At 42.1% G+C, this 25,441-nt stretch overlaps 9 protein-coding genes across 9 annotated transcripts; 5 read left to right on the top strand and 4 right to left on the bottom strand.

Annotated features, from left to right (window-relative positions):
• Positions 1-262: 262 nt before the first annotated feature.
• EAF02_011616 (uncharacterized protein) lies at positions 263-1,769 on the top strand (the record flags this gene model as incomplete). The annotated part of the gene is made up of 5 exons (XM_038907663.1): positions 263-485; positions 709-785; positions 854-1,236; positions 1,299-1,394; positions 1,457-1,769. 5 exons carry the CDS (start codon positions 263-265, stop codon positions 1,767-1,769), a joined length of 1,092 nt encoding a protein of 363 aa, XP_038752480.1.
• A 904-nt stretch (positions 1,770-2,673) lies between these two features.
• Positions 2,674-4,415, bottom strand: EAF02_011615 (uncharacterized protein). Its single transcript, XM_038907662.1, has 5 exons — positions 4,144-4,415; positions 4,075-4,094; positions 3,920-4,021; positions 3,487-3,872; positions 2,674-3,436 (listed from the first exon to the last, which is right to left on the bottom strand). Exons 1-5 carry the CDS (start codon positions 4,352-4,354, stop codon positions 2,887-2,889), a joined length of 1,269 nt encoding a protein of 422 aa, XP_038752479.1. The 5' UTR covers positions 4,355-4,415; the 3' UTR covers positions 2,674-2,886.
• Positions 4,416-5,013: 598 nt separating this feature from the next.
• Positions 5,014-6,819, bottom strand: EAF02_011614 (uncharacterized protein; the record flags this gene model as incomplete). The annotated part of the gene is given in 5 exon segments (XM_038907661.1): positions 5,014-5,079; positions 5,137-5,529; positions 5,601-5,879; positions 5,918-6,271; positions 6,286-6,819. The coding sequence occupies 5 exon segments, from the start codon at positions 6,817-6,819 to the stop codon at positions 5,014-5,016; spliced, it is 1,626 nt and encodes a 541-aa protein (XP_038752478.1).
• Positions 6,820-7,209: 390 nt separating this feature from the next.
• EAF02_011613 (uncharacterized protein) lies at positions 7,210-9,256 on the bottom strand (the record flags this gene model as incomplete). Its single annotated transcript, XM_038907660.1, has 6 exons — positions 7,210-8,076; positions 8,124-8,570; positions 8,620-8,709; positions 8,758-8,971; positions 9,024-9,146; positions 9,204-9,256. The coding sequence occupies 6 exons, from the start codon at positions 9,254-9,256 to the stop codon at positions 7,210-7,212; spliced, it is 1,794 nt and encodes a 597-aa protein (XP_038752477.1).
• A 1,364-nt stretch (positions 9,257-10,620) lies between these two features.
• EAF02_011612 (uncharacterized protein) lies at positions 10,621-11,784 on the top strand (the record flags this gene model as incomplete). Its single annotated transcript, XM_038907659.1, has 1 exon — positions 10,621-11,784. The coding sequence occupies one exon, from the start codon at positions 10,621-10,623 to the stop codon at positions 11,782-11,784; it is 1,164 nt and encodes a 387-aa protein (XP_038752476.1).
• Positions 11,785-12,660: 876 nt separating this feature from the next.
• On the top strand, positions 12,661-14,729 carry EAF02_011611 (uncharacterized protein; the record flags this gene model as incomplete). The annotated part of the gene is made up of 3 exons (XM_038907658.1): positions 12,661-12,821; positions 12,914-13,714; positions 13,814-14,729. The coding sequence occupies 3 exons, from the start codon at positions 12,661-12,663 to the stop codon at positions 14,727-14,729; spliced, it is 1,878 nt and encodes a 625-aa protein (XP_038752475.1).
• A 2,381-nt stretch (positions 14,730-17,110) lies between these two features.
• Positions 17,111-19,919, bottom strand: EAF02_011610 (uncharacterized protein; the record flags this gene model as incomplete). Its single annotated transcript, XM_038907657.1, has 4 exons — positions 17,111-18,021; positions 18,077-19,178; positions 19,264-19,498; positions 19,641-19,919. 4 exons carry the CDS (start codon positions 19,917-19,919, stop codon positions 17,205-17,207), a joined length of 2,433 nt encoding a protein of 810 aa, XP_038752474.1. The 3' UTR covers positions 17,111-17,204.
• A 463-nt stretch (positions 19,920-20,382) lies between these two features.
• On the top strand, positions 20,383-21,923 carry EAF02_011609 (uncharacterized protein; the record flags this gene model as incomplete). The annotated part of the gene is made up of 2 exons (XM_038907656.1): positions 20,383-21,217; positions 21,307-21,923. 2 exons carry the CDS (start codon positions 20,383-20,385, stop codon positions 21,921-21,923), a joined length of 1,452 nt encoding a protein of 483 aa, XP_038752473.1.
• A 1,025-nt stretch (positions 21,924-22,948) lies between these two features.
• On the top strand, positions 22,949-24,327 carry EAF02_011608 (uncharacterized protein; the record flags this gene model as incomplete). Its single annotated transcript, XM_038907655.1, has 2 exons — positions 22,949-23,316; positions 23,451-24,327. The coding sequence occupies 2 exons, from the start codon at positions 22,949-22,951 to the stop codon at positions 24,325-24,327; spliced, it is 1,245 nt and encodes a 414-aa protein (XP_038752472.1).
• Between the last annotated feature and the right edge of the window lie 1,114 nt (positions 24,328-25,441).

Raw genomic sequence — 25,441 nt, 5'->3', positions numbered from 1 at the left:
TGTAGGATTTGTTGAAGTGAAGACATGGGATGTTCGTTGTTGTGGTCACTGATCGTGGTTGAATATCGTGGCATTTGCCGTGAAATAGTCTTTGTTTGTATTTATTGGTCTTGTAGTCTTATAGCAATTTGTATCTCAAGTAGAAGTATCCTCCTCTTCATAGACTTTTCTATTCATATGCCCTGGCTATTCCTCAGTTGCTTCAAATTAATCTTGATATATCTACTCTACCAAAAGTTTCAATTCCTTACCAACTATCAATATGAGTACGCCTAGCGAAATACTGAGTTTACCACCCGAAGTTCTTGCAACTATTCCCGCTGGGACTCCACCGGCTGGAGTCCAGGCACTTTCCCCAAATCCAGCCAGGAGGGGTTGGCTTCTGATCACTGTCAGCAGCATTCTGTTCTTCATGGCAACAACATGCTTCATCATCCGTGTATATACGAGGACGGCAATCCAGCGAAAGGTGGCTCGAAGCGATTGTTAGTCAATTATTTGTCTAACCCTTTCATTCCAATTTCATTAGCTGATTAGATTATAGTCATTTTACTAGCTGGTTTCGTAGGTGACATTCTGCCCATCAGCTTCATACATCAATCTAAGATTTCATTTGCCTATAGATTATGGTGATAGTATTCTATATTACGTCGATATTAAGTACAGTTCAATTTCTTCCTGACAAGCAATCTACTGACATTTGCACAGTGGTTACTTCTGGTACCCTTGGCCTGCACGACTGGGATTATTCATTATTAGATATAACTTCTAAGAAAAACTTAGTGGTAAGTCTCATTCTATTCCATCGACTTCAACGCATTCATTTCTCCGAATGTATTACTTATTTTATCAGCCATTCTACATCACTGGCATCACAATCAGTCCTGCTTTTGGCCTTGTGAAGCTCTCTATATTCGTTATGTACCTTGAAATATTTGCGGGTTTACGCTGGATGCAAATCTGCGTTTATATTGGTGCAACATTCTCCTCCGCCTTCTACTTGGCTCTTACGATCCTCCACTTTTACCTCATGACACCCTTTGGTAGGGAAACATTTGCTTCGAGGTTATTCACACCTCAATATGCCATGTACATACGTATAGGTGTACCCACGTCTGTTATTTCGTTTGGAATCGACATTTACCTTTTCATTTTGCCACTCGTTGCAGTCAGTAAACTGCGTATTCCAAAAAAGAAAAAGATCTTTGTGATGATAGGATTTGGCATAGGATTACTGTAAGCAGACTCTACCTGAAAGCAATATAAGAACTTTTGCTTTACTGACAGTATGATGACAGAGCTTGCATTGGATCGCTTCTAAGCCTCATATATCGTGTGATTAACACTCGGAGTCATGATCGTTCATGGAACGGTCTCGCTGTCGTCCTCGTGATGTGAGCCCAATCTCTACCCGGAGTTTTGCGCTATTAATTTCAGAACACTGACGAAGAGATAGATTGGTAGAGTTATTTTGTGGCATAATGATCGCCTGTTACCCGTCTTTACTCCTTTTTTTCCGCAGACACAGCAAAAAGTTCAGCGAATTGGGCGCGGTGGTAGCACATTGGTTGTGTTGCACCAGATGCAGGAAGTCAAATACAGTGGCCAAGAATTCTCAAGATGCCAGTAATGTTTCTGAGCCAACGCCGGCTGAGGACAAAAATCTTTACCCCGATCTTGATTTCTTGACCAAACCTGGAGATATTGAACGTGGAGAATTGGAAAAACGGATGGAAAATAGAATTGGACGAGATGTGATAGCCGTGTGATGGATCCTAGGCATTCGCAAAGTTTGTGTCGAGGTCAGACCTACATCGGAAAGTTATGATTTATTGGACAAATTGTTAAAGGTTATTCTTCTACGCCTCATACTAATCGTACTATTCGATCTATGGTGGCGCAGAGGTTGTGGAAGGCAATTCTATGGGATTTAGGGAGGCTCAGGAATTGCCTAATCTAATATTTTAGATGGTTTTATCTATCCTCTATGGACTGGTAATTTGGATGTCATTAGACAGTTCTAGATACTTGCGGAGAGGTGTATATAAAAGCTGATTGTTGAAAGAAATCTTAAATGTGTAAAACACAGTCCGCAAAAGTGCCTTGCATGAAAGCGCTCGTCATTCAAATGAGAGGAGACGTGCAGTCGTCTTCATCAACTCGAATTTGCCGAGAGCACAAGCACAAGCATGAATATCAATTCATTTGTAAGATTACAATTTGTTGTGTTTGAGTAATTTCATCAAAATATCACAACAGATAACTCCCTAGCCTGAAGTCCAGCCGCTACAAGATTAAATTTTGGAGAAGATCCGTACGAACTATCTTCCATGTCTAGGAAAGTAGAAGTACTTGCATTTCCAACAATATTCCACTTATCCCACTAAAATCACATTACAAAGTCGAAACGAAAGAGAGCTGGCAAACTGTCAAGTAGATATAAAATATTCATGTCTTCTAAGATCGATTTACTAGCTCCGAGGAGACAGAGCTGGCATCGTAAAGAGTCATCGTTGTAGTGTTTTCCCAATATTACTCAATTATTTTTTCAGCAAACGCACTTTATAATTACTTTGAATAAGTGATGAGTGGACAGATCCATGTGTCGAATGAAGATAGATTGGAAGTTAGTTTATATAATCAACTTTCTGAAAGAAATAGGTTCATGTTCGAGATGGGATATTGAATATCCTGAAAGTATTGTGTCATAATTTATTTTTTTATGATAAACTATTTCTACCTGTAAAAGCTTTATTCTAAAAATTCACAGCATATGTATCCCATGTCTGCAAATGGCATCCCTGCCAAAATCTCATATTCCAGATCTTATTCCCGCCGTACCAATCCCTAATATTTTCCCATCAAAAACGCCTTTCATGAAATCGCCTAAACAACAGGAGCATTCCTCCCTTCACCACTCAATGGACCCTGACGAACAATCGAAATCTGCACCGATCTCAAGATTCCTCGTTCCTCATCAACACACTTCATCTGCGAATTACCCCCTTCATTTCTCATTCCCGTAGCCGTCGCTGTATTCCCCAAGCTGACCGTCGAAAAAGCAGCATTATGTCCCTCCCACTCCTCTAACACATCGTAGCTTTCTGAACCCCTCCTCTCCCCCCTTGACCCCGACGGCATCCTGCGATGTTGATTCCAGGAAGAACTATCACTACTCTCCTTCGACTCTTTAGACTCAGCAGACGAATTAGAAGACTTCGAGAGCGAAGAGACAAAACTACACATTCTTGACACGCGGGGTATCTGTGACATCGTTTTAAAGAATTTGGGTAATGTCGGTAGACAGCTTGTGATGATACCGGCTCCTAACTCTACATATGAGGGAATACACATGATACTCGTATACCAGGTAGCGTCGGGATTTTTCAGTAATTTTAATGAAACGAATAGTCGCGCCATGGATGCTATGCAAGCCCTGGAGATAAATTAATAACGGGGGACATGTATGTACCAATGTGAACTTACAGAAGTCCTGTTGAGAAAACAGCGGAGACGCCAACGTGTTCCTTGAAGCTCATCTGTAGCTTCCAAATGATGGGTTGCGGAAGCAAAATAATAAGAAAATCGGTTATAGTATTCGCCGTCCCAGTCGCTAGGAATAAGTAGTTCACATCAAGACAGTGGCCCGTAGTATCCAGTACGTTCCAAAACTTTGGTATAGGGGTACAAATGAAAATTGTCATGAACAGCAGGATCGTATAGAATACGATAGTTATCCACATGAGTGTATGGCAACTCCAAAACATTAAATCTCGTGTTCCTGCAGTAAAGAGCCGAATGTATTGTAGCAATATCGAGATCTTGATTGACATTATCGCAAGACCGAATGATATGGATGTAATGTAGGTACCCTAGTCACTATGAGTTACCATCAAACGACAAGATACATTATACGTACATAGAGAAATGTTTGGTAATCCTTCAATCTAATATCCCATTGATGTCGTCCGAAAACATTGGGATCAAACCCGGTTGTTACGTTAAAAACAATATAACCGCACTGTAGTTTACTACTCAGCATCTGACAGAGTATCTAGAGAAAGATTGAAGTACCCATGCTGCAACTGCAATATCTAAGCAAGTCAGTGCCGAATTCAAACGATCATATGTCATGATACATACAATCTTCCAAATGTACCTCTCGAATAATCCTCCACTTGGTGTATACACGTATGAAAATAGCCAGAGTGGCTAGAATAGTAGTCACTATCTTCACCGCATCGGCTGCTGGTCGAAGGGAATAAGGATTATCAAAATTCGAGGTAACACCGGGTGGAGGAGTCAAAGCCGGTCCTTCCAATAGCTCAATCTGGGATTGCGACATTCCTATCATAATAAACTTGGCACACGCAAAAGAAAGAAAAAGTCAATTTCAGGAATCGCAAGTGAACAATTGACTGAAGACTGGCACATAAGCTACTGATAATATGTTGAAAATTCGTCTGACATCAGCCCGGTCATGACCGGACTTGAGGAGAAAGGCTGTGCACCTTGAAAGCATTGTGTAAGGGGAAAGAAAATATATCCTGCCCCGACAAGGTTGATTGGTAGATATTCCACCAAACTGATTTCTGGCTCTTGGCTTGCATGCACTTACATTTCAGCCCTACCTCGACTGTAGCTCGAGTATATTTCAGCTGCCTGAAAGAGTTCACATTGTAACGTTTCAAGAGCACGTTTGTCGGGATTGAGGAAATACTGATGTAACTTTATGTACTGTACTGTTCAAGGCGTAGACTTAGACACAATATGGATTGTATCTTTCTCGATGCTGAAAATATCATATGATCTACTTGTGTTGTTGAAGATGAAAGTGGTGGGACAATAATATATATCACGTGCCATTCCCGTGATACTAAGTACTTAATCGTGCTAATGATCTTCAAAATTTCCGCTACTGCTTGATACAAATATACAGTTCCTCCCGAGTGAGGAAACCATGTTAAATGAATATGTTAATCGAGATTAACACTGCTTAGAACTCGATGAGGATCAGATAGTATTGGTATTGTCAAGTAAGACCTCAAAATCGTTGCATGCCAACTCTTTTCTCTTCCACTATGCACAGAAAGTCAGTATCCAGTCCAAATAAGAGCGAGTTCTCAAGAAACTTACATCAAAAGCAACCTGTACATCTCTGAACAACGGTTCTCCAAAAATCCACATATCTTCCATTCCATTCCCATCCACGCCATCGTTTTCAACTTCTTCACTTCGGCCATCTTTCTTGCCAAACCTGCCCTCTACTATAACTCCCACACAATACCCACTACCTCTCTCCATCCTCCCCAAGCTGAATTTTCCTCCGGGTGAAAACCCTCCTTCGTCCCTTTTGCCATCCAATACCTTGACTCTCAAATTGCCAAACTCGAGTAGTAAGTGAGGTGGGTTGAAACACGGGTAGGCATGGAACTGATCATAAGGTGGTGGAAGTTGACGAGAGCCGGATATGGATGAGTACAAATTGCGGACTTGATGTGGTGGACCGATTATGTAGGGAGTATTGACCTTAGGATGTTAGCGGGTTGTGAAAAATGCGGAATGAGGAGGTAAATGGGAGGTAAAATATTCGAACTTACATCCAATACTATCGGCTGGTTCTGAATAAGTTTATTTCCGTCAACCCAAATTCCTTTCATGAGAATTTCCCACCATCCATCTGCACCTCGAACTTTACTCCATTCCCAAACACTTTCATCATTCGTTTTCCAAGTCACATCATTGTTGTCCGATGAAAATCCATCTCTCTTCATCAATCCTATCTCTGAATTTTTCTCAAACTCGTCGTGTTTGGACTGCAGTTCCAATCCGTTCATATTTCTGAATCCATCGTTCCAGTTTGCAAGACATCTACGTCCCTCTTCAATTCATCATTTTGAGGTTGGAATTCACTTACCCCACCTGCTTCGAGTTTCTTCAATTCCTTCTCGATCAATTCTTCCACCTCTCTAACCGCCTCGACTGAAGATCCTCCCACACTAAACACCCCTTCATGTCCATTAATCAGCATCAAGCTCCAGATCTCAGTATCAACAATTCCACTCTTAACAATCTGCCCCAGCAATCCTCCCTCCCAACCCCCAACCTGTCCCAGCCCCTCTCCTATAGCCAACCCCAGACTTGCACCACTATTTCCCAGACTACCAATCCACTGTTTCTGCGGTCTACAATGTGCAAAATTGACCGGTATATACCTATCCCCTTTCAAGCCAGCAAGCATGTCAAACCCCAACGGTAATCCCACAATATCCTTCCCACACCTACAACCCGAAAATTCATCCCCTTTCCCTCTTCATTCTCATTACTAACACTATAGGTCCCACTCCTCTCTTCGAGATAAAAACTTCCCTTCCCACTCGGCGTACTGATAATCGCAAAATCCGCCGTCAACATATTAAGATCAAGATCCACATTCTGGGAAGGCTCGCCAATTTTCAACGACGTAAACCAAGATCCAGAATTTCCGACTTCGCCGAGAGAGTAGTTCCTGGTTGGAGATATGTTCCAGATCGGGGTTTCAAATTTGTGGTATTGGTGATTTTGGCCATCGTGCCATCTTTTGGGCACTCTAACGACTTTATTCCCTTTCAGTATTCTTTCGGAATTTGTGAATCTGGCATTTATATCTGCGAGTGTGGATTGGAGAAAGGTAAGATTAGCAGTATCGGGAGCGGGGAAAGAATCATCGCGACGATTGATGGTGTAGTGTAATGGTGGAAGCGTGGCAATGGTGAGGTTTGTAAAAGGAATGATGATGAGGAGGAGGATAGTTGAGAGATGGAGACCTGAAACATACATTTTTGAGGTCTGTGTTGAATGTATGGTATCGGGGTGCATTGTGAGAGATGGGATGAGTTAAACGAAATTGAGAAGCCATCTTAAACATGGAATCGGGAAAGTGCAGCTCACGAGGAAAGTCGGATGGGCGTCACTTACATCACCTCAAACGGAAAGAACATTCTCTTGATTGTGATCACCGATTTCATTGCCATGAATAAATCAATCAAGGAAGTTGATAAATAACAAGTGAAACGAACCACGTAATACAGCCGTGGAAATCATTGAATGAAAGAGAACATTGTAGTAAATTATGCCAAATACAATAAAACTACATGGTGCCAAAGCCACGAACGATCATAATTCATACAACCTCCCCACCATCTTCACCAATCTCGCATAATCTTGCAATCAATTGGTATCGAGCTTTGAGTCATATCTCTCCAACTTCAATGCCGCCAAATCTAAATCCTCGACACCCCTTATCAAATCTGCTGCCTTCTCGCCAATAGCATATGCAGGCATTTGAGTATGTCCTTGATTAAGAAGAGGCATGACACTTGTATCGGCAACCCTAAGATTCCTGACTCCTCTAACTCTCAGTTCTTCATCGAGAACTGCCATTGGGTCCGATGCCTTGCCCATTTTGACTGTTCCTCCAGGGTGATAACAGGTTGTAGCGTTATCTTTGATATAAGGGACCCATTGCTCTCTTGATGTGTATGCATGATGCGTCAAGTCTTTAGGCCAACTTCCCTCAACTATGTCCTTGGTACCTTTTCCTTTCATAATAATCTCATTCGCATATCTGCACGCCTCGCTGAGAACCACGATATCCAGCTCTTCACTTAAGTAATTGTGATCGACAACCGGGTTATCCTTTGGATCTTTGGACTTTAAAGTGACGGTACCTCTACTCTTAGGTGCGAATAATTCAGCAATGATGGAAAAGGCATGGGATTTTTCTCCGTCTGGAAATTGAGTGTAGTGTTTTGGGCCACCGTAGCATTCTGTAGTAAAGAACTCCACATTTGGTTGTGATTTGGTTAGTCCCATCGGATCTCGGCCTGGTTGTCGTGGTGCTGAAGTCCAAGCTGGTTCCGAAGCAAGACGCTCATCAAGGCGAGAATATGCGAATGCACCAAAAGGAAAGGTAGAGAGAGGTCCACGCTTTTCTTCTTTCCATTGTCTGTAAGCTTCACCCAAAGCATTTGGACGATACAAGAGGTAGTCATTGGTAACATTTGGCTTGGTTGTTTCGTAAAACATGAACACAATCTGGGATTCTGTTAGCGATGTTAAACCGAGAAATAGTGGGTCGCTACCATGTGATCCATAAGATTTTTCCCAACTCCAGGGAGGTCAATTTGACAATCAATACCATGAGATTCAAGCTCGGACTTTGCTCCAATCCCTGATCGCATAAGAATGGTTGGAGAGCAATAGGCTCCTCCACTAATGATGACCTCTTTCTTAGCTCGGATCTCTTTCTCTGTTCCATCTTTCTCAATTACTTTTACAGCTGCAGCTTTCAGCTCATGAGGGAACGCATGGCTTTCGAGAATCACTTTATCGACAATTGTGCTAGTTTTTATCGCAAGGTTTGATCCTTTGTTGATGAAGTAGTTGGCCGAGGTAGTTCTATCTCCTTTATACACACTCCTTGGTGCATGGCCACAACCGTTTGGAGTCTCGCCAGTTGAGAACATATCTGGATGAAGTGGAAGACCTTGATCGGCCATTGAATCCAAAATCATGTTAGATATAGGGGCCTAAGAAGATCAGTTCATTGTACCAAAGATTGCTTGTAATGCCACTTACCAGATCATGAGGCTCAACATCCAGCAAACCATCGTGACCATGTACCGAATCATTTGCTTCAAACCAGTCTTTGTTATGGAAGTTCTCTGCCTATATGACTGTCAATATGAATCAAAATTAAGTTTATTATGATTCTACCTTCTTCATGTATCCAAAAACTTCCTCTCCACTCCATCCTGGCATTTCCCAGTCATCGTAGTCTTGTGGTGTGCCCCTGATACACAATGTACCGTTAACTCCGCTCGATCCACCAAGGAACTTGCCACGACTGGCTTTGATTTGACGATTGTTAATCCCCCTATTTGGTTCCGTGGAGATGTTCCAGTCTGCTTCCGTGTCGAAATTCTGTGACCTACTCATGATATTTGAGCTCGACTTCATAGAACGAAAGAAAAGGCTCTTACCATCCACCGACCATAATAGTGTTCTCGAGAAGAGAATTATGCTCTCCTGCTTCGATAACTAGAACAGAATTGTTGGGATCTTCTGCCAATCTTGCTGCAACAACGGCGCCGGACGTCCCACCTCTAAAGAACGTTCATCAGAGATGACCACTAAATCGAGTAGTGAGAGATGGAGCATACCCGCATATAATATAGTCATATTCAGCACCTTCTGGCTTTACTGTGATAACCATGATGAAATTCAACGTTAGAACGTGTTATGGGAAATGATGCAAAATGAGATGATGTTACCAAAAATCGAGGTTGGAACAAAAGAACTCTTAGAAGAGGTGCCATCTTCGATATTATATGAACCATTTTGAGTCTAGAACAGTACTAAGGCTTACTTAGCCTAGATAGATAGTACTTCGCCTCAATACGAAGTAGATATAATGAGGCGAGTGGGGGCACCTAGTAGCTCATAATTAAGCACGCTAAACCCTAATAGAATTGACGATCTTCATTTTGATCCATTCTTCAGCATGTGCTAAGTCATCACTGTGCGTGTAATATCACCCTTTCAGCCCTTTCGGCCAATGATAAGTCACGAGGAGTAATCACTGTACTATCCATGTGGATTCCAGGCTGTGTATATTGGCTTGGTTACCTCTAGATCTTATGCCAAAACATATCACTCGAGGGCTGACACACGAGAATCATCAAAAGTCATTGACATCTGAGAAGCGGGCTCAAGGGAGGCAGGGGAGGTGAGTATGTGTCTGCGCAATCATGTCCGCTCTCGTACCCGGATGAACTGTTTATGATTTATATCTTCCTCCAAGTAAAGAAGGAGTTGATTGTATGAGATGGTGTTTTAGAAAAGAGTATGAAGTACCTAGGTAAACTATACTATCTTTGTGGGGGAAATGCGGGGTTGTTCGAGAGATCCGTGCCACGGAAATTTCCCGGCACGTGCTTTGACGGAATTACGACCGCTTTGGAATTATCATTGATTGCAAAAAATGTAAAGACGAACAAACAAACAGCTTCGACGTCGAGCAGCTCTCATACAAGGTAATGCCCATGCAAACATGAAGGCTCTGTCTTGCAAGAGAGATCAAGGATTTGATACCTAGATGTTGTTAAAATGACAATAACACAACAGCTTTTTTGACTTTGAGGTTGTTTGAACTCATCAGCTTATGGTTAACCTTACGGCGACGACGACAAGTAAGAATAGACACTTAATACAAAGGCATTGTTGACAAACAAGGCACAAGAGTTATTCTTTGTTGTAAATCTATCAACACCGTGCCCTTGATTGGTCCTTGAAGATTGTTTCGCTTGTTCTCTGAAATTTTGTCGAATGAAGAATAGAACAAACATAGTAGAGAGCCTATATAAGAACAGAACAGACCGTCTATCCAAAGATAACTTCTCTCAAGTCTCCCGTAATTCATTTCAATAGATAACTATTTTAGGAAGTTCCATATTGACTGAAATATTTACACGCGTACTCATAACCAAGCGAAGTGCAGTAGTAAGCCTACCACTCAATAGTGTCATATCATATAAAAAGGTTGATCAAAAATAGTGCTATATCAAAAGGTTAGTCAATATGTCTACACCATTTCTCTCTACTGACTTCACGTTTGGGGTAGAATTTGAGCTTGGCATTCGCTTCAAAAAAGGATCCTCTCCTGACTACAGGAAACTTGGCCCGGGTCAGGTTTATAGTTTTATCAAAGAAACTTTGATTGTTGAAACTGGGCTTGAGATATTGACAGAAGCAGAGATTGACCGTGACTCTCCCCATTTTTCCAACCCAAATAAAGATCCCAATAAAATACATCAGCAAGACTTATTCGACACATGGGCCATTGGTACAGATGCCACCATATCATTCCATGCAGAGGAACATGCAGACAGATCCTCGATGTTCGTCGAGCTTGAATTGGTAACACCAGTCATGAAATTTGGTCCGAAAGCTTTGAAGGAAATTGAAAAAATGCTAACTGCTTTCAAGAAACATTTCGATGTTGTTGTCAACCAGTCATGTGGTCTTCACGTTCATGTTGGCAATGGAACTAAAGGCTTGTCTTTTGAACCGTTTCAATACCTCATGGCAACTATTTGGATTTTCGAACTTCAGATTCTCTCCCTTCTTCGAAAGTCAAGGAACAATGGTCGCTATTGTGGATCCCTTCATAAACGCTCCAATCTTGGTGTGTACAAATTCGAGGGGAATTTACTCGATGTCCTTTTCAATACATCTGACATCAACGAAGTCGTGGCCATGTTCAATGGATATAACTATTTCAGCTACATGGCTTTTAAACTTGAATTTCTTCTCCAACCTTTTCCAAATCCTGTCAAGAGAACTATAGAGTTCCGAGCACATGAAGGAAGTATGGATTCAGAGACCGTCTTGAACTGGGTATCTTTTGTTGTTGAATTAGTGAGCTGGGCTCACAAGATCAACCGTCAAGATTTAAAGATCTTTCTTTCAAAACACATTGATTCCAAAGATTCGTCAATAGAGGACCTTTTCAATGAGATTGGTTTCCCACAATCAACTGTTGAATTCTACCGAGAAAAAGTCAAAAAATTACGAGAAGTTGAGAAGAGGGAAGCTGAGGAAAAGAGAGCAATCAAAAAGAAGAAGGCGGAGAAGAAAAAGGCTAGAGATGCAGCCAGGGCTGCAGGAGAAATAGTTGAGAGCAGCGACAGCAGCCAAGACAGTAGCTTGGATACATTAGAATCGGGATCATTGGTCTTTTGAGGCGGAAGCTCATCAAGATGGCTTTCTGCCTATCATTCGTTTTGCCCCATTCTGGTAATTTCACGTTGATCTGCAAACAGTTTCTCGTTCTTTCCCTACAAATTTAAATAATCCATCATAATTCAATCAATAATTTTGACCAATGGGCAACTTTCGTTTCCTTTTGCATTAAAATAATCTTTTCTCTTCTGTAATGAAAAATGTTTGCACTGATAACAAAAATCGTTCACTTCATTAATCAAGTAGTGTCGCTGTCGTACATGTCAATTACTAATTTACTTAAATTCAATCTTGCCATCCATTTCCATACTAAGACGTCACATTCTTATTAATTTATTCAATACTCAGCCCAGTGCTAGTGATAAATACGGAAAGTGCAACTATGTGAATGTCTAGCCTAATTTGTGTGTTCTAGAACAGTTTCGGAACAATGAAAGATACAGTCTCAATGTCTATCTCTCGTGGAGATTACGCATGCAATCTTACCACATTTCTTCTCATATTCGAGTTCTTGTAAAGTGAGTAAAAAGGAAGCAGAGGCTTGGAAATTCCGGAAAGCAAGAACAAAATATCGTTTAGCCAGGACCAACCGACGTGCTTATATACGGCTGACAACTCATGTCTACTTGCTGTTTTCTATCATTAATTTTTGGATGATCCCCAATCCTCGCACTTTCCTTCGCTTAATCGCTTGTTTATCCCTATTTATCTTTTCAATTCTCCCCGAATCCTACTTCTGACCACTAATTTCTTTACATTCGTTGTATCAATTGTTCAACCCCATGTATAAATATTTTATTTCTACGTATTTGGATACAAATAAATAGGATTATCTTTGCATTATCGATTCCACGCGGCAAATCGCAGTTTCTCAAGATGTCAAGACTTTCAAAATATATGACGAGTTACTTTCGAAAAACACCTCAAGCTCCACAATCACCAAGACAATCAATAGAGCTTGACATAGTAGATACTAATGGAAGACCCCTGATTTCTCCAAAGGCCAATGAGATTTTAGATGAGATTGAAAATGGAATGTATGTATCTCTCTCTTTGTATGAGGTCATTCTGAACTTCAAAGTCGACTCCTTTTTGCAACCATTCATTAGCTAAACTAAATTATCAGAAGGATCTGTCCTATCTGCATAGATACTCTTGCAGCTGATATATCAGAGATCTGGAGCTACCATTGCTGCTATCATGTCTTTCATCCTAGGTGTATCAGGGGATGGGTTATCACTTCGACCCGATCACCAAATAGTGTTAAGTGGAGATGCCCTGGATGTAATACTACTGAACGTAGGGGCCGCCCGCTACCCTCTTGCTGGTGCAAAAAACATAGTTCCAAAACTATAGAGATTAATGCAGGTAGCTGTGGTCAGTCCTGTTCGAGAAAACGGCGTTGTGGTACTCGGCGCAATTGCCCCACGTATATATGCTCAGCAATATGTCATCCTGGACCATGCTTTGAACCCACATGCACAGATAACTGCGGAGAGGAGATACCCCAAGAGCCAGACGATCAGCAACAACTTGCTGATTCAATTGCCGATTTCCAAAAAAATCTCTGGTATCTCATACCTATCTTTATATTCAATTTCCTTGCAATTCTCTGGACTGTGAATCGTATTCGGCGATTTACAACACCACTCGAAAACCAAAAATTCACAGAAGGGGAGTTTCGTAAGCACGAGCAAAATATCTGTTTTGTAGCTGCTGCTGTCCTCTTTGTGTTGAATTCGATTATGTGGGGCTCTAATCTACATAGCATCAATAAGTGTCTCAGGATCTATCTAGGTTTAAGTACATCGATACGAGTGCCTACATCATATTCTATCTCATGGAGAAGGACAAAAATCATCGCTGCAAGGGTGGTTCTTACTATCTTGTGGATTATATTCATTATTCTTGTCTTTTGTATTCCAGCCGTGTAAGTATTAATTTTTTTTCTTCCATTTTTTTTCTTCTATAACTGACGTACCCGCCGACTACTCTTCGGACCAGGCCTTCACTGGAATCTTCGAACAAGCGGCACATGCGATAGCTTCGACACACGTATCAAACTCTCTGAACCATCTGTTGATTACTTCGGTCTTCACAGCAGAACAACAAAAGAAGGGAGAATCCACATCAACCATCTATACACTCAAACGCCTGGTCTATACCCATATCCCTCCTGGAAAGATTACGAATCCTACAAATCTGGCGTTAATCTCTTCAACATCACCAGAATAAATAATACAGCTCTAAACAACCCTACATTACCGACCAGTAAGCCATTCGACAAATCCTGGCGCATCATGGGGATTTATGGCGATAAACCCATGCATTTGGATTTTGATCTCTTGCATCGCTCTTGGCGTATGAAGGAGGGAATTATAGTCATTGACTCTGAAGATCCCAGTTCCTCTTTCTACAAAGGAGGAGTCTTATTCGATCGCCTCAAACCAGGGGAAATCTACGACTCAAACAAGACCTCTCATCTAGTTCCTAATTTCGGGATTGCAATTCAAAATCTTCATGAAGTACGCAATGGAACATGGACAGCCACCGATGCTGAGAATATGGAGCTTGAATTCCCTGAATTGGATCTGCATATTCCTATGTGGGGACTCTTTGAAAAACATTGTGTGTATCAAAGTTTCATGAGAGTTTTCCGAAGGCCAACTGACGAAAGTCGGAAAACGTGGAATACTTGGAGCAAAGAAAGCAATGGAGAGGAAGTGATGAGAACTGCGAGCTTTGGGTATGGTGGAAATAAGGGACTGCAAGTTTGTGTGAAGAGGAGGAATTATACGTGGTCTACTTCTGCTGGAGTTCAAGTGACGGAACCGGGGTTGGGAGAGGATCTTTTGGTGCCGTTGGGGTTGATGGCTGTGGTAAGGAGGAGTATGAGGATGGAACAGGGGAAGATGAGGGATAATTGTCGTTGGCCGGAAGATTGAGAGTCTTTGTGTTTTTGGTGATTCTTCTTGATTAGCGTTTGAAAGGGCGAAGAATTGGTAGAGGTAGCTCGGTCAAGAGGCTACAGCGTTCTGATTGTTTTAGTCACTTTTGTGACACAGCGTAGATGTCTCACAATGAAATAGCAGAGAATTCTAGTTTATAATGTATTATTCAGCACAATTATACCATTTCCAATATCTTATTCATTGAAAAAGTTGTTCTAGATTTGCACTATATTCCACTTGGATGATATTGCGGGTAGTTCTAGCAAGTTCACCTCGTGCCATCGGTATTTAGCGAGGAAATTCCTTAACTTCAAGGTATGTCTCTCACTATCTCGCTGATCATAAATGCTGCTATGCTGTTTATTATGAGCTGAGATGATTGGTTAGATTGATTTCACAGTTGGATTCGTGCTTGTCTCGTTCCTTACACGAGTATGTTTGACATGACTTCGGTTTGAAGCATGGCGGTTCATGATACTTCATCAGGACTCTGATGATCATGTTCACTCAGAAGTTTGTCAAATTCCCGCAATCGAAGGAGCGGACTCGGTTTAAGAGTATATTTGATGTGCCATTGATCCGTTATTCGCGTTGTAAGTATGGTTGGTTCAGTGAATTTGCATACCAATGAGTGGCCTCAGTTTTGCGCTAGCACTAGATTGCTTTCGTAGAGGTCTACTTGGTAGATTAAATTCACTATCACGTATCAAAAAAAGTACTTAAGCGATCCCCCACGTCAATTACCCCATCTTGTCTCTCATCCTCTACAACCAAGAAAGAACTCTCCAAGACCTCTCTCAAGTCTCAGCAACAATGACAAACTTGAGTAAAGCCAACGGCTTTCCGCTCTTGAAGGGCTCTATTGATCTTTTATTACTTCTTCCACACTATCTCGACAATATTGAAGATTTCGTTCACCTTTCGTCCAGTTGTAAAACTTTGCAAGTTTCACCTGAGATATAGTCATTGCAGGTGACATTTTCGCGGAGATTGATTTCTGTTGTGTGTAGGCACAATATCTACACTGAACATCTTCTATTACCTGGATTACTATTTGAGCTGGCTGCTTCTTCTTCTCTGGAGATTTTTGAGCCCAAGCCTCATTTCCTCATCGCGGGTGTCGCAAGTCAAATTGGTGAATGGGCTATTCAGAGTATGTGACTTGAAGCTGTATAAACAATGGTCTGTACTGACTCTATGTGTGTTTTACAGCACGCGAAAATCGTACTGAGTTTCATGAATCCTTCAAAACAGAAGGAATTTCTGGATTGTTCGAGCTCTGCAAGAAGAGGGGAAAGTTGACCCTCGACGAGATGCGCGACCTGTTTAATCGGAAGTCTACTCTCAGCTCGCTTGTTTTTATTCTCAGGAAAGATCGGGATTGCTCACATGCATGGTATCACGAGCGTACAGAAATGTTACCTTATTTACAAATCGCAATGTTTGGAGGTCTTTTCGCTGCTAGCGTACGCAGTTTTTTGCGAGCCAGGAGTTACGAGTCCATTGCAAACAAGCATTAGATTAGACTTGTGGGTAAGTGCTGCCCAGATATGTCGTGCAATGATAGTTGGGATATAATCGATGCACAGCCCTCTTTGATCGGAAATGGTCAGATGTACAAATAATGAAAGGTAAGAGTCTGAGGTGATATTTGTTAGTACAATGACTAATGACCGGATTGTGCTCCAAATTACCGCGATGCTTCAAACACCCACTCTAATCTCAATGATGAAGCGAATTCCCAAATGCTTCGTCACTTTAGCAGAGGAATGTAGAGATATTTCCTATGAGAATAGTTATCACGAAAGAAACTCCGTTTTCTCTGCTCTTATTTACCTCTTGGGCTAATTATTATACTCGCGGGTTAGATCTTATTAATAAAACCTTGAGATTACCAGAACCTGGTCTGACTGGGCGTACACCAGACTAGACACATCCAATATATATGAAAGTCTTAAATATTGATGTTTCTATCTTTACCAATGGTCTCTGAATATATCCGAGGTAAAATTGAACATCCTTACGATAGTTTCATCCTAACCGTGTTTTCAAATAGCATCTAGGTGTTCTTTGTCGGGAGGGGAATGAAAATGTGATGTGTCAATTCCTAGCCTCATCCAATATCACACTTATTCCAACACATATATTCTCATCAAGTTTTCAAGTCCTGTATCCCATAGATCAACATTCACTAAAGTCTACATGACTAAAATATTATAAATCGACCTACATAACTGTTCACTCTGTCTTGCCTACGCGAGCTCTCAGCACATGATATTAAGATTTGGCTCGCGCTACATGATCCAAGGATTGGGTTATCCACCAAGTATGATTAGACACAGCATCTCACCTAGCACTGGACTCCCATATGTGTTCGAACAAGATTTTCCAATCTATCTCAAGCTTATAATTTTGATTTGATCTTTAATTTAGGTAGATTGTACCCATTCCACTTTGCTTCTGCTTAACTCACAGCCCCAAAATCCCTCCCAATCTATCTTGAATGCTCTTAACCTGTTCTAGAGCCATGACTTGACTTCCCATAAGATACACCACATTCCCTAGTATTCTCGCATGGATATTCCATTCCCCATCTATGCCCGCCACCTTACCATCCAACATATTTTCTCTCACTGTTTCTGTGACTCTCGAGGTGTAGCCTCCTCCTTGCTCATCCTTGAAGGTAATAGCTAATACACTACCCAAAGCAATCACTCCGTCTACCGACTCCAGGTGAGAGATCGAGTTGACAAAAGATTTACTCCATATACTCCAGACCTGGTTATTTCCACTTGCACCCTTCACCTGGGTTGCAGATTTAGAAACAGATTCTTGGGTTTCAGGATTCCAGTCATTTCTAAATCCCTCCCATGCGCCATTTTTATCGCTGTCTAATTTGTCCATGGTTTCGAGACCTACACGTGCGACTTCGCAACCGACGGCATGACCGGTATAACTATGTCCGTGTAGAAGTGCTTCGCTTTTTTCGTCGCCGAGGAATGCTTCGTAGATACCCTCACTAGCGACGGTTGTGCAAAGGGGTAGTAGACCGCCGGTCAATAGCTTAGCATGAACTGAGATATCCGGGTATGTATGTAAGAGTGTAGAGGGACTGAAGTGTCCGAGACGGTAGAGACCTGTGAATACCTCGTCGTGGATGACGGGAAGTCCGGTCCATTGGTTTGGCGAAGACTTGTAACCTTCGGGAGGAGGATTGGCTTCACCGAGTAGTTGTTCAGGAATGTTACGGATGACGTTTGTTAGGGTGCGTTGGAAAAGGGGGTCGCTTTTAATTTGTGTCAGAAGGGAGTTTGAGAAAGAGGTAGATGTATGTGACTTACCAGAACAACATGCCACCCGCCCCAAGGATGATTGGCTCCAAAACCAAGGCACCGAATTTCATCCCCTGTTCATTGGCCTTTCGAAGTTCAGCCAAAATATGTTCTTCATACTTTTTCTTCAACTTGCTACTATCTCTCTGAGAACTGAACACAATTCCCAATTCATCAAATGTCTCCTCGATATTCTGACTGGTTCCGTCATAAACTACCCATTTTCCATCTTTCATCCAGACTTTTGGTACGTCAAACCATAATCCTCTTCCTTTGTACCAATGTACTTTTTCGTTATAAACGCTTCCTTCACTTAGATCCATGGCCCCTATGGTATCTCCATGGTAACTGCCTTTGAGTCCGATAATTCCCACCTCTCTACTCTTTTCGGGATTATTCCCCCAACTGTAATGCTTACTAGCAGCAGTCAAGGCCATCTTAACAGCGACTTCCATGCCAGTGCTACCATTATCAGAGTAAAAGACTCGAGAGAGACGAGGATTTTTGAGGTTGGCAAGGAGATGCTCAGCGAGTTTCAGAGAGGGTGCATGGACGGTGGAAGCGAAGATGCAGTGTCCATAACGACCTGATGCATATGCTGCGGCTAATGACAGGGCAGGATTTCCGTGACCCAAACCTTGGGTCCACCAGGACCCTGAGCCATCTAATGTGGGCGTAAGGAGATTCTCTCGGGTTGGCTCTCCAGATTTGGATTCATTTTGTGTCGACAGAGTTTGGAAGTAATCTCCAAATGCGGAATCTATAGGAAGTATTTTATCCGCTGAGAGATGCTTCATTTGAGTGAATGGATACCAGATTTTTTCGTGAGCTTTTGTGGCCATTTGTTCCAGATCCTCAATTCGTGATATATTTCGTTGATGGGAAGCTTCTAGTAGAGCTTCAATCTCGCCGGATTGAGCAACACTCGAATAGTAAGAAGACATAGATTCTTCATCCTCCTGGAGATTTGGTAATTGATTTGGTGGGGGCGGGATAACTGTTGTGTTTACACCTCTTTCTTGGAAGTATTTAGATAGATATGCATAATTTCCGTACTTTTCTTCCTGGAATATTAAGACGGAGTCTATGTCATATCCTCGGAGATGTAAACCTGTCTCATCATTAGTCCAGCACAATTAACCGGAGTGATTTTACGGTTTCCTTCAGATTTCATCCGAGCAGGAATGTTCACATACTCTCCCAAGCACTAATTGTTGCAGAAATCCCGCCTAATTTCGGATCACCAACGAGAAACACTGGCATCCTCAAAGGTCTCAGTGCATCTACTTGACTTGTACCAGAAGGTGTTGGCGAATGTACACCACCAGCACCTTCCACTATGATCATTCCTTCTCCTCTCTTTTCATTACTTTTTGTCCATTTTTTAACTTGATCTGAGATTGCAGTAACAATCTCGTGATCATTTGGTGGCTGCACGTGTTTCCAAGTTAGCGAAGGAAGGTTCTTCGATCATGTGTCTTTTCCAACCATCAAAACTAAACAATGTCGACATTTGGGTAATGGAGCCAAAATTTAATCTCTCCTAGTTATAAATGAAAGTTACCAAACACACCTTCACACCCCTTGCCGCTATGTGCGGGCTGACAGCTTCACCATATCTGAACAAGCATGCTATTTTCGATCCTTTTGCAAATTTTTCAATATGTACATCATCAGCTTCACTCAATGGTCCTGTTGAAACCGGCTTCAAATAATATGGGATTTGCTTTTTGGCGAGCAGTTGTCGACAGAGAAGTGTTGAAAAGATAGTCTTCCCCAAAGATGTGTTGGATGCCGTTAGATGATAGACAGGAAGCGAGCGTGAAAGGAGAGAGGGTGGTGGTTTATACATTTTGACCAAAGGAAGGGAAAGCAAACAGACGAACAAGTGAAAAGAAGCTCGGAGTTGAGTCAATCGCTGGTTGAAATTCGAACAATGAGGGGTGATTAGAGCATGGTGGGGTCGCTTGCATGAATGACTAATAAATATTTATCCGATTGGCCAATCTTCCTATATACCCCTGAGTTATCTCCACAATAGCTTAAACCCATGCTAATGTGATCTGCGGGAAATATCCATGCTGGCACGTATTCTCCAATTCTGCTAATGTATCGGCTTTGGATAGATACAGTATGTCACCAGCTAATGCAAAACGAACTCTCGGCAAGACTTCAACAAATTTTGAAAATCGGACCCGAGTCGAGAAGTCATGACTTACGAATCAAATCATATTGCCTCTTTACCTGTATCCATCTGTACAATGTTACCACAGTTCTAATCACACATCACACATTTATCTTATAGCAAGCCAAAAATGCCTACACTGGAAGAATCAATGACCTCGGCACTCAAACGCCGAGCACTGAAATCGTCGCTCCGGAATCTATCGTTACCATCTACCATACAAACTACATCTGGTGTTACACCAATCGACTTCTCATCTAACGATTTTCTCTCACTCTCAACATCCACACTTCTACATAATGAATATCTTTCACTTCTCCGATCTCATTTATCACCTTCAACATGCGTGGATTCATCACCACTTTCAAAATCAAACCCGCCAACTTTAGGTAGTACAGGTTCCCGTCTTCTAACCGGCAATTCTCCCCTCGCACTTGATCTTGAATCTCAAATTTCTACATTTCATCGCTCTCCGTATCTTGGCTCTGGTGCTCTTCTTTTCAACTCAGGATTTGATGCTAATTCTGCATTTTTTGCCTGTGTTCCTCAAAAAGAAGATGTCATCATCTACGATGAACAAATCCACGCTAGTGTGCATGAAGGGATGAGAGGGTCACGTTCTAGGAGATTTATTGCCTTTGAACATAATGATGTATGTGATTTGCGGAGGGTTTTGGATAATGTAAAACGAGAAGGAGGAGAGAGAAATGTATTCGTGGCGGTGGAAAGTTTGTATAGTATGGATGGAGATTTATGTCCTCTGCGCGCCGTGGTAGACACTGTTGAGGATATTTTTGGGTTAGGGGGAGTTACTGAAGGAGGAAGAGGATATATTGTGGTAGATGAAGCACATTCGACTGGTGTTTATGGACCGAACGGACGGGGACTGGTTTGTGAACTAGGACTGGAGGAAAAGATATTTGCGAGGTTGCATACTTTTGGAAAGGCGCTTGCGGGAAATGGTGGTATGTTCTCCATCTCTCCTTTGTGTTGAATTTCTCACTGCGCGCTCAATCTCGCAACCTGATGATGAATATACTAAAATAACAAATAGCTATTATCCTAACCACACCATTAACGCGTCACTACCTCCTCAACTACGCACGCCCTCTTATTTACAGCACCTCTCTCTCCACACCCTCTCTCCTTCTAATCGCCGCCTCTTACTCTCTTCTTTTGTCCTCCTCCACGGCTCCCCTTCAATCTCATGTCCGTTCTCTCTCACATCATTTCACTTCTTTACTTTCCCAACTGCCTCATTCTCTCTACCTCAGACCGCAGCACCAAAACCCCAACCCATTCACCGAGGATCTAAACTGGACACCCATATTCTCTCTTCAGACACCTGAGCCCAAGGATCTAGCTGCTTTTTGTCAAAAAGCGGGTTATAACGTACGGGCAATTATGAGTCCAACAGTCAAGAAGGGAAGTGAAAGAGTCAGGGTTTGTTTGCATGCTGGGAATACTTTTGAGGAGGTGGGGGGATTGGTACAGTGTGTTAAAGAGTGGATTGAGGCGATGGAAAAGAAAGTGCTGGGCCAAGTGGATGAGACTTTGGAGACTTTTTCACCGCTGATATCTAATTCAGCGGCGGATGTTCATGAGGTCAATAGCGCTGATGCAGGTGCAAGTTTCAAAGGGAGAACCCCAACAGAGAGGGCAAAGCTATAGGTCTATCGCGTGAAGAAGAAGCCATGTCGTACACTTAGATTAAGATCTTCACACAACAATATAAAATCACAATGCAGCAAAGCAAACCAAGAGAAACCGAGGATGTAGCCAAGTATGATCTCGAATCAGCTATCAAACTAGGTCTCATTTTTCGAAACAAACTAATGAATAACACAAATTTAGAGCAAAAAATACCTTGGGGTCTAAAACTTCCCAAGAAATCTATGAGCTTCTTCAAAGGGGTGATTAATAAGATGGACCAACGGATAATAGACCAAGACTTCTTATCTACCAGTTGTCACTCGGGTCTCAACGACAATACTTGCACTCTGAACTTTAGCCTCGGATCCTACACATGATTGTTAATCCTTCATTCTCGCTTAGCATTTTCTCACTGGTACTGTAATCTCATTACTAAGAATTTTTTACTATTTTGCACTAGTACTTTGGCTTTCATTTGAACAACCATCAATCAACCATAACAGCTATCTAACAAATTCCCAACAATATAACAAAGTTTACCTTCTCGGTGCTACTACAACGCCGATGCGATATCCGGAAGATCTTCTCCATTTCTTACCTCGGCAATGCCAAGGGTCACTCAGCCCAAGCTTCTGCACGGGCCGATCCACCTTGCTGTCGTGACAGCGGGGAATTTCTCGCTTTTCCCCGCCAATCAGACGAGACAATTGATAAGTGGACAATTCCCGGATACATAATTTGTTGAGCTGCCCCGCTGGATCATCTGGGGTTACATGAATGAGTTGTGTAAATAAACCCCTCACTTAGCTTGGTTTCGAGGTTTGACTTGTCTCCTTCCTTTTTGTCTCTGTTGAGTCACGATTTGGTTTAGCTGGATATTAGGTAGTAATGGCGATGGAATTATTGGACAGTAGCTTGATTTGGAAGTTGTAGATATTTATCAGAGATTTTGGTTTCTTTTCTTTAATCCGTGTTACCTGCTTCATATAAGGTGAAGAGAGAGTGTGAATACCTACGTCAAATCCTTATTTAACTCTGATATCATGGCAACCCTCAGGACCACCATCTTTCGTCCCCTCCGCTCCAACACCCACAAGCTCTCTTCCATTTCTCTCCCCCTCCGTCTTCAAGCCCTGAACTCCAAAAACTACGGTACTGTATCATCTATTCCTCCTGAAGCTACAGAGAACACTGTTATATCCCAAAAAGATGTTTACCAAGAAGCTCTCAATGCAACTGAACCTCGCACCAACTGGACGCGAGAAGAAATCAAGACCATTTATGATAAACCATTGATGGAATTATGTTGGGGAGCAGGTAGTTTGCATAGGAAATTCCACATACCGGGAGCTATCCAGATGTGTACTCTGTTGAATATTAAAACTGGTGGTTGTTCGGAGGACTGTTCTTAGTGAGTCTACTTTGTTCTCTGTGATTTTAAATCGTCGTCTTGTTCTACACGGTCCATGTAGATGTATGGATTTTTTTCTTTTGCTTTCATCCACTGTTACTTATCAGACGATAATGCTAACACCTCACACCCAGCTGCGCCCAATCATCACGCTATCAAACCGGTCTCAAAGCTTCCAAAATGATCTCCGTTGAATCCGTCCTCGCTGCTGCCCGCATCGCTAAGGACAATGGCAGCACCCGTTTCTGTATGGGCGCCGCCTGGCGTGATATGCGTGGTCGTAAAACCAATCTCAAAAATGTTAAAACAATGGTTAGCGAGATTCGTGGCATGGGCATGGAAGTATGCGTTACTCTTGGAATGATTGACGCGGAGCAAGCTCAGGAACTCAAGGAAGCAGGATTGACTGCTTATAATCATAACGTGGATACGTCGAGAGATTTTTATCCAAAAGTCATTACAACAAGGAGTTATGATGAGAGATTGAATACAATCAAGAATGTGAGGGATGCTGGTATTAATGTTTGTACTGGGGGAATTTTGGGGCTGGGTGAAAATAAGAGTGATCATATTGGACTTTTGGAGACCGTGGCTACTTTACCTTCGCACCCAGAATCGTTCCCTGTGAATATGTTGGTGGCCATCAAGGGAACTCCACTGGAAGGAAACAAGAAGGTGGAATTTGAAAATATGTTGAGAATGGTTGCAACAGCTCGAATCGTCATGCCAAAAACCATTGTACGCTTGGCTGCCGGAAGAGGAGAATTGAGCGAAGAACAACAAGTTTTATGTTTCATGGCCGGTGCTAACGCCGTATTCACCGGCGAGAAAATGTTAACAACACCTGCCGTCGGATGGGGAGTCGACTCTGTTGTCTTCAACAGATGGGGCTTGCGACCCATGGAAAGTTTCGAAGTCGATGCTTTGAAGAACGACAAGCCAGCTGCGGTTTCGACCACAGAGATTCCAGTGGAGGAAAGCAAGGCAGAAATGCCCGGTACGGTTGCATGATTGTTTGTTTGATTGGATACCCCATGGCGTTTGGTGCGCTCATCATCTCGAGTTTATCTAAGGAGATAGTATTCGAACAATGGAAGTGCTGTTACGCCACCATTGGGATTGGCGTATTGGACTGAGATCGACTGTACCGCGAAAATGTTTTGCGCTATCGTGTGTTGTCGTCTCGTGGGATTCAGCGTTGCTTTGTGTTTTCATTTTGGGTGTGTCTGGAGTGGTGGGGCTATTATATAGATACGGAGAATACATATATTCATCTGTGTGATTAGCTGAATATATTGTTCCTATACATTGTGAATACAATTACAATTACGAGGTAACATGGGATGACAGCCCGGCACCTCAAGAACCTCATTACCACCCATTAAGTCAGGAAGAACTCACAAGTACACTGCAATCAAATGAAAAATGCATAAGCGAGCGAGGTACATCCATCCCAGTGGCCCTTTCTCGATCGTACTCTTCAATACCACAGAAAAGTATCAGAGAACTACATGCTAATCGTAACCCTTCAAACTCAAATCAGTTTTTTTTATAAACGATCCATGTAAACGAGCCCCCTCAAGTAAAAAAAAGGATTAACGAAATATTTCTCGAGCCGGCTTCAAGAAACTTAACTTTATCGACTCAAGAACACTCCCGGTAAGGTACCGGTGATTGTGTTATATGAAAGCTGAAGAGGAAAAATAATAGAGGAGGTGCTTCAGATACTCCAGTAGGACTTTTACTAAGTGTCAAACTGAAAGTTATGTTCTCATATATGGGCGAACAATAAATGGAATCCAGCATTCTTTCCTCCTTTTCGAACGTGGTGATTCGTCTCCCAATCAGTTCCTAGAAGCATATCCGTCCACTTATCTCGACGCAAGGCGAAGTAACAAATAGGGATGGTATGAAATATGCATTTATTACCGCGCATGAAAGATACCTAGCTGGTATTTCCAATTCTTCCAATTTTGTACTCATATTTTCGCAAAACGATGAAGGTACGAGTAACTAGGCCGTTTCCAATCCTCTCTATTTGTGATCTCTATACAATATGTAAGTAATATAATCAGTGATTTTGTACTGAAAGTATACAAGTCGCACCCAACACCGTGCTCTAACG

This window comes from Botrytis sinoallii, assembly GCF_014898435.1.
Source record: "Botrytis sinoallii strain Bc 23 chromosome Unknown BSIN_034, whole genome shotgun sequence".
NCBI classification, from domain to species: Eukaryota; Fungi; Ascomycota; class Leotiomycetes; order Helotiales; family Sclerotiniaceae; genus Botrytis; species Botrytis sinoallii.
Note: the sequence above shows the minus strand (reverse complement) of the source record. Positions and strands in the feature narration are given on the sequence as shown.